This window comes from Diorhabda carinulata, chromosome 8 (genome assembly GCF_026250575.1).
Source record: "Diorhabda carinulata isolate Delta chromosome 8, icDioCari1.1, whole genome shotgun sequence".
NCBI lineage: Eukaryota > Metazoa > Arthropoda > Insecta > Coleoptera > Chrysomelidae > Diorhabda > Diorhabda carinulata.
In genome coordinates, this window is record NC_079467.1 from 20,235,812 (window position 1) to 20,257,819 (window position 22,008).

The window sequence follows — 22,008 nt, forward strand, 5'->3', positions numbered from 1 at the left end:
TAAGGCAGCTTTTACTATAATACTTGCCGGGAAAATAACGTCAATTTCATTCATTATTCAATGAATAGTAATGATTGAAATATACTAATTGAGGTAACTATAGTATCTGGAATCGCTGTAATGTAATAATTTTATGTATCTTCGTGAGGCATTGCGATAGAATTGCTATCACCGAACTCGTTATTTTAACGCTATTTTGAAATGAGGGAAATGGTAAACTTAGTGCAACTCATTGACAAATCTATGAGATGTACGAAGAAACTGCGGTGGACAATTTAATCGTAGTTTCCATTCACAACATTACAATGCGTTGCGAATTTGTCAAGAAAACTGCAACTTGAATTCTTTTGACCATCTTCTGTGTAGTTTCTAACCAATCCCATTCGTTCCGACATCTTGAAAATTAGAGGTTTAACAACGGTTACGAACATGTCACCATATGGTTCAATGCACAGGCCAAAATATGCCACCAACTGAGTAAATAAAACTATGTTGGATCGTTGTATATCGCCTACGTAAATCATTCATTTCAACATTTCCAAATAACTAAAGTACGTATCCACGAGACCTCCCGCATGGATATCTGCCCACACACAACACCCCAGGAAGGTTTAAATCTTCTTCAATGAAGACGTGAGCATTTTGGTCGTTACAGTACACCGCTCAGCTTGAAGGTTGCTTAATCCGACCACAAAATGGAATGCTGGAACTGCGGATCATCCTAACAGCCGCACTGCAGATTGCTGCACAACTAACGTCAGCGCTACTGTTTCCATATTTTCGTTAGTTGTTTACAGATACCGGTCATTCAGAACGTAGTGCGTCGGCAGCAGAGCCCGTTCTTAAGAATATCTGATTCGTCTTCCACACTGTTGAACGATTTGGTAGCGGCGTATTCCGAAATTTTTGTTAAAATCCGATAAACTTAGTTTCGAAATCCGCAGATACGATGTAACAAAAAAAATCTTTCATGCAGGGTGAGCTTGTATCGGTTATTCTTTTTGAAAACGCGTCTACTAGACGAGAATGTGTTATCATGACACAGAAACAACTATTTGAAGCACGAATATGTTTCGTTTTAATTTTTGTCGACAGCGTTGTCCGACTTATGAGCGTTGCCAGACTTAACCGATTTTTTGAGAGCGTTGCCTGACTGAGAACCTCTAGAGATTTCTATTTAATAAGAAACAAGACATAGTTCACTCTCAAATAAACACAAATTATTAGTAGGATTCTTTTAGTTATTTTGCTTGAATGAAGTATTTCAAGTATCAATGCTATTGGTATAAATACTGTGATCATCTCATTTGTTTTGCTTTGACAAATTATTCAATATTCATTTATCAAAATAGGGTTAAGGTTAGATAAAGAATTAAAAACAAAAGTGCGGAAGTACATCGTCGTGTCGCTATATTTGGACTCTGAGTAAAGAACACTTAGATTAAAACTATTTGTTAAAGAATCGTGACTACTATACGGGAAAGAGGAATCAGGGGATGTTTGTGCACTACTTTTTATGAAGAAAAAGTATATAATAATAGGGGATCTGAGTTCTATAATATTAACAAAATTTTGTAGGCCTAAGAAAAAATATTTTACTACACAAAAGTAGGTTCACTTGAATGTAAGTACTTGATGACAAATAGTGATAAAACTCTTCAGACCAGAAATGTGCATTAAAAACCAAATGTAAAAGATCAATCATATATTTCTTCGCCCGTTCGGAATAAATGATCCCTGATATTAAAAATATTATCTTCATTATCAATCACAGGAAGTACTAATAAAGCGTTTTGTCTTAATTTCTAGGGTGGGGTTCATTTACTAAAAATCTTGAGATATATTTGTTATTAATATATGCAGCAGGTACTTCCTATTTGAAACATTAGCTTCAACATTTGCGGAAAGCTCCATCTCTATATAGTTTGTGTACGGGATTATTTATCAATTCCAGTTTCCTAGGACTGAAACTATCGTAAGAAGTTTCGTCATTAGTCACTGACCAAATCGGTTTTTGTGACCATCAAAAAAATGTAAAATACCCATGAATTTATGCAATTCATACTTCATGTGTTTAATGTCGAGCATTTACTTTATATGTTATAATGAAGTATGAAGTATGAAGGAATGGTGTTTGTGATTTCAACTCATTTTTATAGCTCCTATTTTTTCAGTCGATACCTCTTTGTGGAATAAAAATCCACGTAGCACAACTGAAAGTTCTCAAACCAACATTTGGTTTTTTTTGGTTTTAATTTTATAGGTTCCGTAAATTAATAATTACACGTTTGTCAAATCGTGAACATTGTATTGCAAATATTGACTTTATAAAATATTTATGTTTTCGACAGAATTAGGCTACACACACATGATTAAACGGAAAAGTTTGTCAATTATTTAAAAAATTACAGGGTAAACAATGACGAACTGCTTCGACTGATCGGAAAATTCAACTCCCCATTATACCAGTGGAGTCCAACTTTGTTCTTTGAAAACCCCACTTTTTTTATTGCCCTTATAAAATGTACCATATGTACATAGGTTTAAGGTTTTAAAAGTTTAATTCTTTCAAATAATAATTGGTAGATGTGTCCCGTCACAAAACCTTCACTCACTTTTTGGAAACAAAGAAAGATTAAGGGGGTTCCAGCAATTGATGCCGAATCTCGAAAATTGTGTGACTGAACTTTTTCATTTGGAATATACTTCGGGCTACAAAATTTCTTATTAAGAATATCTGATTGATCAGCTGGCTTTTTAAAGAGAATCGATAAGAATGATGTGCTGAAATGTCAAAAAAGAATATTTGGTAATAATAAATTGCGTCACACGAATTTCATGATTTTTTGACATCTTCACACGTTAAAACCTTATTGTCATTCAAGCCTACGAAGACTACTTCGATTTGTCGGAGAATATGTTGGAATATAAAATCCTATGAAAGATGGTCTCACCAATATCCTAGAAAAATCTGACGCGTTTGATTTATTCAGATGCGCCACGGTCGCAGAATGTGACCAAGTCTCGAGTAATTTTTTTTTCGACAAATATAATATTGCTGACTTGATTGTTTCCAACAATTCATATTAATTTGGAAAATCATGTTCAAAGACTATTGATACGAGTTTTTAGGGCATTTATAGCTTCTCCATCTTTTTATTGATAATTAATTTAGCTTTTTAGTTAAAAATGTGTGTATAATATGATTTTTGATAGTCTTTTTTCAGTTACTAATTTCACTTACTCAATTCCATCTCTCATTTTCATTATCAGCACCCCAAAGGTGCGACTTGTATTTCTGATAAAGCTTATATTAAGCTTGAAAATATTATGCAAAAGAAAATCGTGAAACCTACTTACAAAAATTTGTATCAGTATGTTTTTGACAAGACACGTCATCCTTTTAATAAGTTTTTTTCAGTTTTTAACAATTCTTTTGGAGAATTTCTATACTTCTGGAGTGGAAAACGTTTGGCAACGAGAAAACGTTTGCGAGATTCAGATTTTACCACAACAATTGAATAAATAAAGAATTAATTTCACTAATATTATGGTGAATATCTCAACATTAACTTCAATAAATTGTTCATTTTATTTCATTGTTTTTTCTTCCATAAATTATGAGGTGCTTGCACATGAGGATCCAGAGACATGTCAAGAAGCCCCACCTAGGCGAAAGTCTTGGACTATAATGTAACAAATTGAGAAAAACGGCTACGGAGACACATGAAATGTTAGTGGTGTGTGCATGGTGATCTCGATCATCCACTTTACTCCTCTGACCTGGCACCTTTAGACTTCCTTCTGTTTCCTCACATGAAGGAGTGTCTGAAAGGAGCACGTTCCGCGCACCAAGGACGTGTGACATCTGACAGAAGCTTTATGTTGTCAAAAGTGACACACATTGGCTAATACATGGAATTTATTTGAATCTTCTGTTTTGCTTCGTTTCTAATACCATTCATCGAACCTGTTAGACACTGGAATTTTGTTTTCCACTTTTGTATGAAAATGTTTTTATTTCATTATCGTACGGTGTACAATCATAATTGAAATTTGGCCTTAGACCATATAATAACAAAATAGGTTTGATCCATCCCAAGTATTTCTAAGTGAAAATATACTAAAACAGATTAATATGTACTCACATAACCCAGTAATGAGAAAATGAGTCCGTCCACTGCATCTGTATATACAGTATTGTATATCCTTTGAACATTTCTCATGTATTTAGTTTTATCGATAACGAGATTTCGTATTATATTACACGCATATCCATTGTCTGGAGAGGCTTGTGCAAATGGTATACCTTCGAATAAGACTGATTTGATATCTACTTTTATGAAAAGAGTATCATATGGCGGCAAAAATATTTTGTTTATACATCCTGCAACGGCCAATTGCTCTATTGTTGAAGTTATTTCTGTGAGAACCTGAAATAGCGAAACAAAATTTCAAAAATATGATTATCAACCAACACTGGCAATCGTTGAATAAATTATGCATTCGTGAGGTACATCCAATCCAAGTGCTATAACTTTGTTTATCGGATTAACATATCTTAGAAAATGGTGATGATAAAAGCTCAAATCACAGTCATCGTCAACGATAAACAGGAACTAGAATAAACTAGAATAGAAGAATAGGCCAACAACCAAACACTCCTAATTGATAGAAGCCCACTTTGCACTTTCAAAGTAGGTACTGGAATATTGGGACAGGAACGATTAAAAAACAATACAGCAATCCTGAATGAAAGGAGCTGGGCAAGAAAAACAGGTTTCTCTCAACCTGAAAATGATTTCCTTTGTAATAAAAGTTTCCCCTCGAGTCTTCAAGACAACTGGTTTTCAAAATACAAAACTTTGCATTCTTATTTACTCTCTCTGTACAAAATATCATGAATCTGCACATGCAATACACAAAAACGTTTCATACTTGTTACAGATTCTGTAGATTATCAAAATACTTCTGATTTCAATAACTTTCATCAAATCAACGATATTAAAGATTTCGATTACTCCTACACCAAATATTATTAAAGTCCATGAGATAATCAAGATTATATAGAAATCTTTAAAATTTTGCTTCTTGTAGAACAAGCGTTTGATAAAGTTGATACATATGTACTGGAAAGATATTTAGAATCAAGCAAGAAGATGTCTTTTCGATATTGAAGAAATAAAGACCGGAATTCTACAATGAAGTGGATACATGTCACATTCCAGATTTAAAAAACAACCCTTAACAAACTTCGCCGGAGGCACTACTATTTTTGAAGTAATAAAGAATAATGGAGAGGCAACCAACAAGCTTTAAACAGCTATCCACCGTATCTACGGCTGGATGAAGAGATGTAATATTGAACCAAATAAGATCAAATTAACTCTAGAAACGATGAATCATAGTCAGAATAAATAATAACATGATTCCACACTCAAACACAGGAAAATACTGGAAAGTAAACACTACTCAGTCTCTACACAATAAGCTTATACTTTATAAGCAGATACTCAAGCCCACATGGACTTATGGTATCGAACTATATACAGGGTCCTTGACGACGAGCTGAATCGATATGTATATCGGAAAGTACTGCGACTAGTGCCACTAGGTTTTCCGAAATGCTCGTTTCAGCTAAAATAATTTCAGTTTTCTGAAACTTCCAGTTATACCAGAAGTGGAGTCAAACTTCGTTATTTTAAGCGGAATGCTATGGTTTTTATCAAATTTTTAGAATCTACGCGAAATTTCAATATAACTTTATATAAGGCATAGTATACCTAAGGTCCACCATTTTTTAATTATTTCACATTTTCGAAATTTCGGAACATATGCAGCCCTCCGCTAAATAAATTATATTTCTAAGTTTAAGTGGGTCAGGTCTAATATTTTTGGAATTTGGATAAGTAACACTTATTTTGATCTGGTGACCGGGGTGAAATAATATCACCAATGTCAGCTCCTTGGAGTCTATTTAGGACACTAAAGTGATTTGTACGACATCAAATAAACATTCCAATGGTCCTAGGTACATGACAACAACACGTCGCTCTACATGGCATCGTGATTTATCGTTAAATCGATAATACGCGATTCTGCCTCCCAATTCTGCGTTTCCTACACGAGTTCCAACGTTGATGACAGTGATTTACTTTGAAAGAAATTTTTGTTCAATATGAAAATGTCTTAAATGCGGTGATATAGTTTGCGTATAGTAACTGGTTTACCGCCCTCTTCTAGTAAGCAGTTTAATGACTAGTAGCAAAAGGGTGTCGCAGGGGTAGTTACCCGAAGCGCCTGTTTTGATGCTTAGTGGTACGCCTTTGTTAATCTGTCGATTTTATTCGAGTTCTTCCACGTTTTTCTACCTAAAGATACACACACATGACCAATGAATACAATTACGATTTTGATGCCTTCGAATTTGGACACGCTACAAAAGTAGACGAATTTAGGCTTTAAGGAAACAGATTTAAAAGAAAAATATGTTTAAAGTAATATATTATACTTACTAATAGTGCTGGGTTGACTATAATTACTTCATCAGTCTCTTTAAAATCGCCAGACTGGTCTGGATCGAATGTTATTGTTGTTATTTTCTGGTAAGTTACACTGTCTTCATCGTTATTTGTGGATGAGATATCTTTATGAATATTTTCTCTGAAATAACAATGAAAAATGAAATCTTCGAGTTTGTATAGATAAAGTCGATGTCCGATATCTTCAATGAGAGTTCAACAATTATTATAGAAATATTTCAAGTATTGTAATATCTTATGAAATAATAAGAAAAGCACTACCGTTGAAATGTAAATTCTTAAAGAGATTTTTGAAGATGATCTCTTAAAAACCAATATATTTAGCAAAATATTTGTTTTACTAAATAACTATACGTTTTTTGGGTATGTTACTAGCAATATTGTCGATAAAGGAGCGACGAAAATCCACAAATTTTCATGGAAAGTCATATACATTATCCAAAGACAAGTATTTACTTGTAATCTTGATAATAGTCTTATTGAACATTTATTCATTTGAGAAAACATTATTGCTCTACAATAATTTTGCAAGAAGAAATTATTCAACTGAAACAACATGGGCTTCAGGCATTTTTCGAAATGTCAGGAAAGACTTTGGGAGCAGACTCCATCACCGATTGAAAAATAATGAGCCATTATTTGAAAATTCCATTAAATAAGTTAATTTTTTATGTCGGTCTAATATCTTCAGTGATACACGCACGAGTAAGTCATTGTATATTAACAAGGGTTTTTCTCGCGGTACTTTGACTTACTTTGTTATGCCAAATCGTGATGTGTTCTGCTATCAGTCAAGTAGTTATGTGCACCTTTAATGTTTTACTATTATCAATTTCCACATGTTTATTCCAAGGAAACATACTTGACCATGGCTTATGTCAAATATTCAATTTCAGATCCTTACTCCATGTTAACTCCATCGGAAAAAGAGGCTCAAACCCAGAAGGCTTATTTTTCGGGTAAATGGATGGTCAAGATAGGGTTTAGCTCACGTTGTTGCCCATTACTGGTCAATAATGTTTAGTTTCTTGTTCTAATTAAAGCTTCAAGGTCATATGGAGCAGTTCATCGACTTCTAAGAGTTCAAAAAAGGGGAATTATCAATTCTCTCAGGGTTCTCCTCATATAGCTTCAACAGAGGTAACGTACATCGTACGACTCCTAGTGAAATTAGACCATATCTCATTGACAAGATCTAAAAAGGTGGAGCTGAGTACTAAAGTACTCGACCAGTTTAACTGTTGCCGGAGAGAAGAGGCGATGCTCTTAACAGATGAATGATATTACCAATAAGAAGTTGTATATTACCGAAATAAATTTTTTCTGATAGATTACAAAAAAAAATATATAAGCACTATGTACCTGTACACATACGGTCCAACTTCTATTAACTTAGGTTTTTCACCATTCAGTACTTCATCCGAATTTGTTACGTTAAAAATATATACTTTCAAAGATATTGGTATCGGTAAGTCGATAAATCTGTCCCATTGGTCTGTGTTTTCCTTCAATTCCACTGACTAAAAATAGAGCCGACTTGAGTCAATATTGGAATTATTTGAGAATTAATAATGAAAATAATTATAACAGAATAATTATGATAATGATGATGATGCTGATGATAATATTGAAAATAATAATCAAAATAATAATATTAATAAAGCAGGCAAAAGCTAGAATCCAAGATATATACAATAAAAGGTAAAATCACTTATGATTTCCCAATCAAATGCAAAAACTTAGTCCAGGCAATAAACTCCTATTCCAAACCTGTTTCAACTTACTCTTTTTGAATCCTGAAATCGACGAAATCATAGCAAGAAGGTATTTAGAGTTTAACACGAACGATGATGATGAAGAACAACAAGCACCTTTCGAAATCATCTTCTATTAAAACAACAACATAACCTAACAATTGTCATGCGATGGTTTTCTATTACTTTCGACGTGGATTAAACCATGAGCAGTGTGCCGATTAACACCCTTGTTGCAGCACCATCTCCAGTCAACGTGTTTCGCTGGTTTTCTGGAACAATAATCAAGACTTCAACCAGCTCCATATCAAAGAAGCTTCAAACAGATGGCTCACTTTTTCCAGAGACCGAAGACTTCATAATGGCTTCCCAAGCTCAAGTTATAAACACTTACAACTACAAGAAAAATGTGATTAAAGATCTGAACACTCAATCCGACAAATGCAGGGTCAGTAAAGTTCGGTCTTCTCAATATTTATACGCCATACTACAAGTACCAGGTACTCCAAAATGACAATTTTAGACTCTACTACGATAGGTAAAATAGGTAAAAGAAATTTACTATTCACAACCGACTAGCGCCATTCGAAGAAGACCATGAGGAAGTTATAGTAGGAAAAGCCCATTCCTGCCTCTATGGGTGTATATGGAGCCGGTATAGCGAGATTTTGTAGTTACCACACATCAGCGATGTTATTTGATCACGCTACCGAAAGATTATTTTCAAGAATAAAAACCCCCGTTAGTATTAAAAAAGAAGCACAAGGGTTGGCCTTCGCCGTTCGAAAGAAGGTATAAAAAAGATTTTAACGGCATTCAAACAAGGTAAACACGTGTCAAGCCCGTTCCACCTTCCAAGATGAGCAACTGGGTGGATTAACCAGTTATCAGGTTTTCCAAAACACCGGTTTCCACATATTGATTTGCAGCCATTCCGTCGTGGCCAGTACACGATGAAGACAGTGACCTGTTAGTTCCATATGTGTGTAGACTTCGCGGCCTATCTTGTATACAGAAGGTTTAACTTTAACCTACTTACTTTTCAGCAGTAGTAGTGTAATATTAGAATTACGATCTTGATAGATAGGACAAATGGAATCGTGGATCTAATAAGCACTGTATTTTGAATAAGTTGTAATTTCTAGAAAATAGTATTACATAATGGAATTAGAGAAACATTACAGTTTTTTTGAAAAAATTGTCCACTCTGTTTTCGCTGGTTTTTTAGGATTCCCCTCAGATTCCTTAATTTCTCCATTTTCCTCATTAAATATTTTGTACTAAGGGATAACCATACGTGAAACTTTCTTTTATTTTCCAATATGAAATCAAAGCTATATTTATGTTTTACAATATCAACGTTTACAAATTACACTCTTATCTGATAAAAGCATGATAACTTATCTTATCATACAAAGAATAATTAGTAAACAAAAGTCTATTTAATCTTTTGAAGCTTATCAATCAAAACCAGCAAACATGGATAAGCAAAAAATATGTGAATACCTGTGGTTCGCTTTTCCATTGGACATATTCTTAAGAAGTACTTTAAGGGTTACTATTGTAATATTTTTCTTATTTTTATTTGTAGGGTCAATTAATAAACAATGTCTCCTATGTTTATAATTTATTTAACTACCTTACACTACACTTAACTAATTTATATAATTCACTTATCACTGTTACTAGCTTGAATAATTTATTTAAATTCTTCGATTACTTAATATTTATTATAAACTGCGCTACAGAAACTATTTATATACCACAAATAAAATTCTCCAAATTTCTAGAACATAAAGAAACAAAACAAATAAATAAATAGCCATTCCTAGAAATTATCCAAAAGAAACAATGCAAATAAACCGCTTGCCATAAAAACGGATATAAAATTCCGCGGTTTATAAAAAGTAAGTAAAAGGCGCCACGCGCGCTTTCGCAGATTTTTGGAATTTCATCCAGGCAGGACCGGCTTTAGGGTGGCAACTTTTTCCAGTGAGTGAGAAAGAGGTTCGTTGTGTTTTTTATGCTTGGGATGAGGTTATTATTATTCATGTGGGTAAGGAATCTTACAGGTTTGTCACTGATATAGGCAAATCTCTAGTTTGCCGTAAATAAACAAAATCGTCTCTAAAATGAAAGGAAAAGGAGAAAACCACGAATAACATAGGATAATATCATAAGGAAAATCTTAAAAAAAAGGAAAGGTTATGGGTCAAAGCGAAAACTTTAGCATAAGATGGAGAGGACTGGTAACTTTTTATGAGAAATTAGCTAATAGTACAATGAACACCCCTCCACTTTATAGGGTGAAAGGATTATATATAAAATTCACTCCTGAAGTTTGATTCATTCAATATTAATTATAGATTGTTGAATGTACTGTAATAATTATTTGGAGTGTCCTATTTTAAAAATTTTCTTGCACTTCTTGAAGTGAGTTGCTTTCGAGTTGCTTAAACTATCGAGTCATGATACCCCTACAAAAAAAATCCAAAGTTGGTAGGTCATCCAAATAGTGTGGATATTCCAAAATACGGTTCAATTGCGTTTTGCAACATCTACAGATAAACCTAATAAATTAAGTTAATATTTGGAAATACAGGTCCAATGATGAGGTTTTGCAAATTACCTTTCCAAATATTCATTTTCTCGAGAAACCTGTGACAATTTGCGACAGTCCAATACCGAACATTCACGTTTAAATGACTTTCCTCACTAAAACTAGTGGTGTTGGAATAGTCTGCCTAGATTACATATCAATGGTATTGGGGGGAGGAATCAGCATAGGTGGAAGGAATGATTTCGTTTCTCTACAAATGTTTCTAGGAGCAGTTGATTGTTTCCAGTTCCATATGCATTGAACATATATCAGGATCAGGACATATATCATATATCAGGACAAAGTCCGGAGTAGTAGCCAATGAACATGCTATAAAACTATCGGATAAGATTGAAATTAAGTCTAGTATAGGAAGGAAATGTAGAGCTATTATTAATTTTAGAACATTTTAAATGGCATAATCGGACTTTTTTACTTAATTATTTGATACCAACTGTTACTACTTTTTCATTTTTTATGAGTGGTTATGTCATATTGTTTTCATTTATTAATTATATATAATTAATTAATTATTCAATAAATATATTTATTAACTAAATAAATTTAAATTGAGATAGAGAGAGAGAGAGAAATTTTTTATTGTGAAAAAATTGTAATAATTTGTAGACAAAAGCTGGTAAAAACTAAAATACATACATACAAATAACTAAATAAAGATATAAATAAAATAAAATTTGGATATACAGAATAAAATCACAATGAGTAACAAAATGATAGGTGATAGTAATAGATAATAGTTGGTATATAAGTCGTATACAAGTCCATAGCAAAAATTAAACCAGTATGCAGCATGACCAGAATTAAGGCACTTTCCAGTAAAAATGCCCTCAAATTATTGCGGAATGCGAAAAAAGATGATATCGATTTGATTTAAATTGGCAAGTGATTGTGCAATTTTTTGCAAGGTAAAATATTGAGCTTTACCAATTCTGAACGTGGAGTAGGTAGGTACAGGTCGTGCTCCGCGCTCCTAAGAGGATAGCCGTGCAACGATCTTTCTGAAATTGGAGAAGCGTGCTTACAAATTGTGTAGACGGATTCAAAGATGAATATAGAAAGAAAGAGTCAGAATTTTTAATATTTTGAAGAAGTCCCTGCAGTGAGCCCTGCTGTTTAGTCCGAGTAAATATCTAATAGCTCTCTTTTGTAGTTTGAAGATTTGCTCAAATTAAATCTCACCACACGTACCCCAGAAGGGAAGGGCATATCTCAGATGCGACTCAATAAGGGTACAATAGACTGTTAAGAACGTGGTTCAGTTCAGTCCTGTGGAAACTCATCTCAGCGCAAAACAGAAGTAGTAGTTCCCATTTCAAGGTACTGTCCACAACAAGCCCTAAGAATTTTACAGATTCAACGTCAATGGTGGTATTGTTTAAAAAAAAAGCTGCTATGTATTTTTATATGATAAAACATTGGTTATAGAAACGTTGAGACAGAGAACATAAGAATCGCACCATGATTTAAGTGTGATTAGGTCACTAGATATGGTGCCGTGGGATCAGGGTTGGTCCAAGAAAAATTAGCGTCGTTTGCAAATAGACATATTTTACATCTGATGACAAAGTTGTATCCACCCTTACAAGCTGACTTCTGTTGGTAAGATATGACTTAAACTATGCAAGAGGTGTTCCCCTGAAACCGTAGTATTGCAATTTGTTGCTCCAAATATTATGATTAACACAATCGGAAGCCTTAGAAAAATCACAAAAAGTTGTTGCAGTGGAATGATGGTTGTTTAGTCTAGAGAGAGAATATAGCATCATTGGTGCATTTGTAACTTAAAAACCCAAATTGATGGGTAGTAAGTATTTTATATTTAAACAAAAATGATAAAAGCCACTTTTTGACTGATATTTGAATGATACTTCATATATATCCTATAAACATTTAACGGGGAACTATTCAAAAATTGTTCTTATGTGTATGTGTATTGATATAAAATTGAAAAATGGTTAATTTGTCCATTTCAATTATTGTACTATGTTAAAGTAATATTAGTATTTGGTTATCTTCTAATCCCTTCTAGAAATTTGTTATCGATCTTGGCGAAATGGATTAACGAAGTTATTAACGATAAAAGTAGAATTAATACTTATAAAAGACCACAAAGTCATACATATACACAAAGTATAGTTTTTTATTCTCATGGTGCTTGTTTCATGGTCATTGTTTTCAAGACACAGCTTTGTATATCTAAAACGAAATAAAAATTACCATTTGTCTGCTCAATTGAGGTTTTCCGTTCTTCCCAATTCCACTTTCTTGTGATTACTTCCTGAGAAACAAAATGCCTCTAGACCGACTATTTGGTCGTAAAATTTTTCACTTTCTCATTTCTTCTTTATACCTCAGCGAGCAAGCAGAGTAGGAGAGGAATATTATTTTTTCTGCCTACTTTGTTTAGTGCCTCCAGGCATTCCATGACAAATTTCGATTTTATATATCTCGTTTTCCATAGTTTATATCTAAATTTCTGAAATGGCTACATTTTCTATTGGTTGAAATGCTTAGAAGTTACTAAAATGAGCTTTTGCTTCTGATTATTTGAATCTAATCCAAGATCTTACAGAGTAGAATTATTATTTGATAATCCTGATTCCTTCCAGAATATTATATTACGTAATATCGGAATAGAAGCCAGATCGAAAATATACAACGCCACGGTAAGACCCATAATGACCTACACCGCAGAGACACGGCCAGAAACGGCGAAAACCGAAAGAATTATGGAAACAGCAGATATGAAAGTGCTACGCAGGATAGCCGGAAAAACCCCACTGGACAGGGAAAGAAGATTGTGTAAAATAGATAACGTCAACGAATCGATTATATGAAGAAAGAAAGAAATTAGTAAATTTAGTTATATGAATGACTTATTAGTTTCTCAAATAATACCGTCAATTTCAATTTTCATACGCATATTGATTATTATTTCATCAATATAGAATTCTAGTTTATAATATGTTCCGAAAATAATTGGGATCAATTCTGGGAGTAGCAACAATACCGACGAAAATCGCTTAAATTAGCTGGACATACAATAAAATCAAGAAGTATAACTATTTTTAATGATATGTTGATATAATGATATGATTTGCGTTTTGATATGATAATGTTTTGTTGTATCTGCAAATTTATAATAAAAAGTATTATAAATATTGTATGTTGCTTCAATTGAAAGTAGTCACAATGAATATTTTCACATCCGAAGTAAAAATAAATGACATCGAATTTTTGATTATTCAAAAGTTACCTGATGTAAATTGACTTCGATAATTTTAGAAATTCCATAGAAACTTAACACTAACACACCTATAAACAACACTATTAGTGCAGCTAAGATTATTGATATTACTTTTGTAGAACAGCACTTTGAATGCAGTATTTGCTTCATTTTCTTTCAATTATTTCTCAATCACCTCAATACAACCCACGAACCGTGGAAAGAAGTCAGATACTGGAACCAAATAAATTATCAGAAAATCACTTGAAACTTCAACTTATTCGTTAAAATTTGTTACGATTTGATAATATTCCTATCAATTGTTATCAATTATGACATAAAAAAATTCATTTATGTATTTTTTCATTATGTTCTTTCTAAATCAAAGATGAAAGAAATAATCAATAAGTTTTTAAATAGAAATTTAATCTTAAGTCGTTCAGTACTGTGGACCGTAGCAAATACATTATTGCGCAAATAAAAAGAAAACATTTTTTTCATACAAATCAATCCTTGAAACTACCATAAAAAATCTTAACGTTTTTTTGGCGATAATGTTTTAATATGCTATTGTAGAAATCACAATTATGAGCTTACCAATCATTCACAGTTTAATATAAACTATATAAACCTCCTTCATATCACTCCCACATGATAAGAATAATTTATATTTTTGGAATCTTTGGATCAACAAGAAATATTATAAACACTTGAAATAGTGATACAAATTATATACCAAGGCTACTCATTTATAACCACTTGGCAATTTGGAATTGATACTTTGATTGTCATTGAAAATGACGAAACTCATTGGAAAACACAATATGATGAGGAATCGTGGTTTGCATGAAAATAATAAGATTTAAGCCTGTAGGAATTAGAAAAGAGAACCGGCATGTATACTTGGTGAATTGATATTGGAAGACGACTCTCATCACTGTTTAAGACAATAGAAAGCCAATCCTGTTAATCAATAGACACCAACCAAGTGTTCGGTATTTGTGTGGCAACCAGGGAAATGAAATAACTTTCAAGTATTTTTCTTTTTATAGCCGCCATTGGGAAGAGATATTGAGCTCACTTTGTTGCTGGGACTTTCACCAGAATCCAAGGAATCTTTTCAGCTTCAATGGTCTCGTTTGTTAGTTTTCCATCTCAATATTAGCAGCGAGTCTAAGTCAACTTGGTGTATCCACAAAGCATCTAAAGAGTTCTCAATTAGTTTGCCTTCAGTTTCTGAAAATCGGTATGGCGTTACGTGATCCGTGCTCTTGTTCAACTCGAAAAGAATGTGTAGGGAGTCGCCTCCACGAACGGAAAACGTATACAGCGATTTTATTTTATTTTAATAGGATTATTAAAGTTTTAAGCTTCAAAAATCAACATTCAAATACGCTCGTGACATAAATGTAGAGTTTCTTAAACTTTCAAGAACTTTTAAACAACATAATATCGAGACAGCGTTCAGTCAAATCGGTTCAAGGAATATTCAAAAGAATCAGAGGACGTAAAAAGCAAAAATAGGTGCAAGAATCAATCAAATATACGTCCTCTTAGGTAATTTTTATTTTATTATTTATTTATTTACAATGAAAATATGTTATTTTTATATTCAAAATATAATTTATTTAGGGATGTGAAATTTCTGATACTATGTATTTCAGGATTATCATTTTTTTATCTACAAGTCAACTTTAGTCATGATAAAATGCGTTTTTATACGTCTATAATAAATTTCTCTTGTATTGGGGCTTCGTTACATTCGCCATTTCGTTAAATAAATATATGAGTAACATAAAACAGAAACTAACAATGAGGTCACCACTATTTTCAATTTTGTCATTAATATTGAAAGTGATGTTTCTGAGATGTTTCAATTGAACAATATATGTATTTGAAACCAGTTAATGTTCAAATACTTTCATAAAAATGATTTATTCATTTAGCGCTATTAATGTTGCTGTTTACTATCTTATTTACTGTTTTTATTGTGAGGTTATGATTAGTTTTAGGTTAATAAGAAAATTTTCGATTGAATTGTTTTGTTAATATTAAACAAAAACATTTGTTATGTTGGATTATTTAATAAAATTGAACTTTTAATCTGCCAATTTCGGTACAAGGCTACTAGAAATATCGATCAATAACATCAGCATGAGTCAATACAAAATATTGAGTATATTCAGTATACACTGCATAATAATCTATTAATTTATTTATTACACTAATTACATTAATTACAAATGGAACTATTGATAGACCGTATAATTCTTACTTCATTTATTCTACAGTTATTGAAAAAAATGATTTATGGGGTCCTCTCAAGTTGTTTTCCTTCTTTTATTTAACTGTAATCACGTATATTATTGAAAGCTAATACGTAGTTACGCAATTGTTGATTTGCTATTCGACAAGGTGTAGTATTCTTTTTCTTCATCCAAATTTTAAGGTTTTGTCTAGTACATAACGTTTTTCAAATATGGTCAGACAAAAAATACTCCAAAGGCGATAAATCTGGTTATATGGCTGACCACTTTATTGTACCCGTTTCTCAATTCTATCTGTTCTGGAAATCTTCATTCAAAAAATTTCTGTGATGGTGTAGCAGAAACCAAATGTCTTCAAAATTATTATTAACCACTTTTCTTATTGCACGAATTATTTGATTTTCTAACAATTCTAAATACTTTAATTAAAGTTATATATTTGATATAATTGACGTAACGTGAATGACTGTAAGTATAATACATTATCAGCTTGTAAACCCATACAAGAAGAAACAATGTTGCCAAATATGGGCTTGGTGCAAGGTTGTGCAACTTTGGCCCACGCTTGTAAGCGTGGCTTGGCTCAGCCATGGTAAAAGTCTGGAATGATAACAGGTTCCCAAGCTTGGTTGCTACCATTGGCCATGCATCACTGCCAAGACTCACTCATGCTTGGTTGCCTTAACTGGTTCATGTGTGCTAGTCAAGACTGAGCCAAGCTTGATTCCAGGTCTGAGCCGTGTTGGGTTGTTACAGCTGAACTGATGTTCATATACTCATATTTAAAACTCATATTTAAAAAGATAATACAGTTACTATAATGGTTCACTTATTAATCAAAATATAAGACATATTATTTAACATAAACTCTAGGCGTTAATTTCTGTTTTGTTTTTACTCCATCCATTGTCTCTTTTCTTTTGAATTATATTTTATGTTGTGGTGATATTGATTGAAATACGTACTAGTACTAGTAATCTATTCTTACTTCAAATATTATGTAATAAAAGTATTAGTTCCGCCCAAAACCAAACAGTCGGAAAGCCTGGGCAGCACACCAAGCATTTTTCAAGCAAAAATCTATGCAATTGAAAAATGTATTCAGTTCAATCTAGAGAGGAACTATCGCAAACAGGAGATCATCATCTTGTCCGATAGTTAAGCAGTTATTAGAACTCTAGGTTCCAATATCGTAAAATTCAAATTTGTTTGGGATTGCCTAGATTGGTTTCCTTTGGTGTCAGCTACAGAACGATGGAAAAAACACTGGAAAAGAATGTAGATAGGAGCAAAACCAATTATTGGGACAACCTACAGGGGTTTAGACTGGCAAAGACTTTTCTGGGAAACTATAACCAGAATAGATCTGCTGAATGTATGGGTAAGAAATTTTAGTGTCGCCAAGGACACGCTTTGCAGCCAATTGAGGTAAATCTACTTCAAGTGCGGTAGTGATTTTAAGTTATAGAGAAATTCCATAATGATGTATGGAAAATTTATGTTGAACACAATGAACTTGAACTTTATTTGGGTTAAAAAAATGTTATACAATCATTTCTGTAATAATAATTCATCCTTTTACGTAAAAATTAATACAACAAAATCGAATTCTATAGACTGTTGTGCTCTCATTAATATTTTCAAATACCTTCAAATGAATTTCATATTAAGTATAATTAACTGAATTTACATTTTTCCGATATTTCAACAGTTTAATTTTTAAAAACGATTCGAAACTTGGTATACGTACCTCTATATTGAATTTATAACGCCCTTCTAAAATATTCAAATATATTCACGCTGTCAACAAGTACTGTCAACTGATCATAGTTTTTTTCAAATTGGTAGTTTTTGACAAACTTATCGCATGGTTGGAGATAAAATTGATAAGACTAAAACCAATTTTCTCACCACAAATTGTTAATTAGGAAAATGCTATTTTTACATATTTGTAAACTGCAGTACTTTCAAAAAGGTAAGTTTATATTGTGTATGGATTTTGCAGTCAAGATTTATGGATATATAACAAAACAAGTACACATAAACTGATTTTGTTCAATCTTTGTGAATATATATATAGTACACACCTTTTATTTAACTTGTAATGTGAAATTCATTGATTATTATTTCACACAGTCTAATTTCTCCCTTCCACTTAACAATTAACGAAAAGAAAAATATCAAAAGTTTTTAACCTCAATGGAAAAACGATTTGCCGATTTGGTGTCGAATCAGGGCCTTTCCGGTCGATAGCACATCTTCGTTTGCTTTGAAAATTCTTTGGTGCTTGGTGTGTATTGGTGAGTTTCTTCAGTAATTAATGTATTAGCGTTATCTTCTGTTTCACGTGCCGTGACCGTTATCGATCTATGACTCCCATGTTGGCTATCATATTGACTACCATTGTTTTATTTACTGCAGCGCGAAATGGCGAGTTGTTTTTCCCAAATATAGACGAATATTTTCAACCACAATATTATATGCTTCTTCTACTCATTATGTTGCCTTGTTTTACAAGTTTTGAAGATCGTACTCTACAGGGTTGCGCATTACATGGCCAAAGTATTCTATTTAACATTTTGTTTATACGATCAAGAGTCTCGATGTTTGTATCGACCAAATTATTTTATAAAATGTTTCTAACACGTGTATCATAAGGCTTATAGTTCTAAAGTCACCGCATTTTGTTGCTTTATGATTTTTTGAATGATCTCAAAAGGGAATTCCAACCAATGTTGTGAATAATGCCAGTTTCATGAACTTTATTTTACCAGATCCTTAGTAGTTTCATACTATTTTTACTTGGCAGCTTAAGTGATACTAAGTGCACTCCATCTACTCCTACTGCTTGCAGACCAACAACAGATTTGCGCTTCTTAAGTTTGAAGAGTCGTAATTGATTTCATAACGTTCTATTTCTGCGCTCTCAAGTGCATAACATACTGCCCTGGCTTCTCTGATTGTTTTCTTATCAATCTCTGAATTCTCTGGTATTCCTATCATATTATTACCTTTTACTTTTCATTTCTCATGCATTACAGAAAGAATTTCGTCTGTTATTATCTTTTCTTTGTGTATCTCTCAGCTTCTTTATCTTTTACTTCATGAACATATGATTTTTCATTCGTTCCAAACAGCTTCAAGTTTTTAAGTTTCTCTTTGTCAAGTTTTGTAGCCTTGGCTTGGTTTGTTTTTACTCGTCTCAATTGTACATTCATGTTAGCTAACAGTGAGTCGTAGGTAGGTACGTCTGCACCAGGATAGACTAGACTAGAATAGTTTTTAACTGACAGTATTGCGTTTATGAATGTAGAGTTGATACAAATATCATCTTCAACATCATGGTCCTGAGTTGGTGCATGATTATCCGCTCAGATTGCAATTCTATGTTATTTACAGTCTGTGTAATATTTGAAGATAGTATAATTGCTACTCATTTTTTATATCGAATATTCACTAGAAAAGAATCTTTTATTACTTTGTATTATTTCAATTTACCCGGAGTTCGGATATCTTATTTCGATAATTTCTAATATACTGACATTAAGTACACTACAAAACATACTTCTAATATTCTTTAGCTGACCGAGAGATCTTTTGCACTCCTGCCTTATTCGCCCGTACTCGAGAACGTTGTATTCATCAGCCATCAACATGAGTTCCTGAAGAGAAATAAGGTGGTTGGTTTCTCTTTGTCTTCTTCATCATTATGCCTTCGATCCCTCTTCGATTTATCCCCTTCTAGGATCAGTTCTTCACCCCTTACATGGTAAACCAAGTTACTCAAATATTCCTGTTATAACGTCTTCATAAAGAAACAATAATAAGCTTTTAAAAAAGCTGTGAAGATCAGCAGATTGCTTAATATGTGATAATAATCGTGGTAAAAATTTATTTACATATCTGTGTATAAAGAAATGATGAACAAACTTATCATGAATTATTCTAATATTATGTGAATCCGTCTTACAATCCACAATTGCTGATGTATTCGTTGGTATCTTTATTACAATATGCATCATAGGTGGTCCAAGCCTTGAAGCCGTTTCCTTCCTTTTTTTGGAAGTCTCCGAAAATAGACTGAAGCTAGAGCAGGCAACCTAACCAAAATGTAGCAACTGCAATTGCAAATTAACTATAAAACACTTAATCGCAGAATGTTCATCTCTTAACTCAGAAAGATCATCATCAAATCTACCACTCGGAACAATACGTGAAATTTTAGGACCAAAATACAACATTACTTACCTTAAAAATTACCTTAAACAGATCTCTATCATAAAATTAATTTAACAATTATTCATAGATTAAATACTTAATCTTTACTAAATCGCTAATAACCAGTATACGGTTGATGCGAATTTTGTAATAAAAAAAAAATTCACACCTGAAACAAAAGAACAATCAAAACAATGGACTGAAAAGGGAGAATCGGCTCCAGAGTAAGTAAAGATCGTTCTATCAGCAGGCAAGGTGATGGCGTTTATCTTTTGGGATGCGCGTGAATTAATTTCTATTGACTATCTTGAAAAACGAAAAACTATCAACGTCGAGTATTATGCGAACTTATTGCAACGTTTGAGCGAATAAAATCAAGCCAAAACGGCCACATTTGGCTAAGAAGAAAACGTTGTTTTATCAAGACAATGCGCCAGCTTAGACATCCCTTATCGAAATGGCCAAAATTAATTAATTAAAGTTTGAATTGCTACCTCATGCACTCTAGCCCCCTCGGATAATTTTCTGTTCCCAAACTTGAAAAAATGACTCGCTTTACAAAGATTTTCTTACAATGATATCGTGATGTCTGCAGTTAATGACTATTTTGATGAGCTTGACGATTCTTATTATAAAAAGCGTATAAAACTCATTGAACATCGCTGGGAAAAGGGTATCGAACTAAAAGAAGATTACGATGAAAAATAAATATGATTTTTTCCAAAATTTTTGTTGGGTCAGGTATTTATGGCACCATCATCGTAAGGTTGAAAATATACTACCTACTTACAGAAAACTGAGAACATAAAATGTCAATTGCAGTTTAATCTTCTTCGTCTTAATGCCGCATGAAGATAATGCATCCTCACAAAGTGCATAATGACTGCTTTTTACATAAAAATATTGTTAGAAACATTGAACATTCTTCTTTTTCTCCTGATTTGGCCATGTTTGACTTTGGAATAAAATTATATCTGTAAAAATACTTGTTATTTTTCTATATCTTAAAATATATAGCGTCACCCTCTTACTATCTCCAAATATCTTAAAATTTTGTGGCTGTGCTTTGTGAACAATGCAATAACAGCAATTTTTCGAAAAGGTAAACTAAGGCCTTTTAAGTTGCTGGGGCAATATGTCGAGTAACCGGTTAGCATGTCAAATTACTGACGATGAAGATGAATTTGAACATACATTTGACACATTGGAAAACTTTATGTGACATGTACGGTGTGTCTCCAATTCTTCAAATGTTAAAGATGCTCGCTTTTATTTATTTTTCAAACATAATCAATCGAAAAAACCCAAAGATAATTTTAGTAAGTTTCGATTTATTGAACTTACCACTGTATAAATCAGCAATTTTTTGCAAAAAATGCGC

General features: G+C 32.7%; 1 protein-coding gene across 1 annotated transcript in view; it reads right to left on the reverse strand.

Annotated features, from left to right (window-relative positions):
• The window catches only part of LOC130897608 (uncharacterized), a 63,965-nt gene that overhangs the window by 22,707 nt on the left and 19,250 nt on the right, over window positions 1-22,008 (reverse strand). Inside the window, exons 10-13 of the mRNA XM_057806541.1 lie at window positions 14,173-14,319; window positions 7,905-8,062; window positions 6,516-6,663; window positions 4,149-4,433 (exon numbers count right to left, since the gene is read on the reverse strand). Coding sequence (XP_057662524.1) covers window positions 4,149-4,433; window positions 6,516-6,663; window positions 7,905-8,062; window positions 14,173-14,319 — 738 coding nt within the window. The remainder of the gene's footprint in view (window positions 1-4,148; window positions 4,434-6,515; window positions 6,664-7,904; window positions 8,063-14,172; window positions 14,320-22,008) is intronic.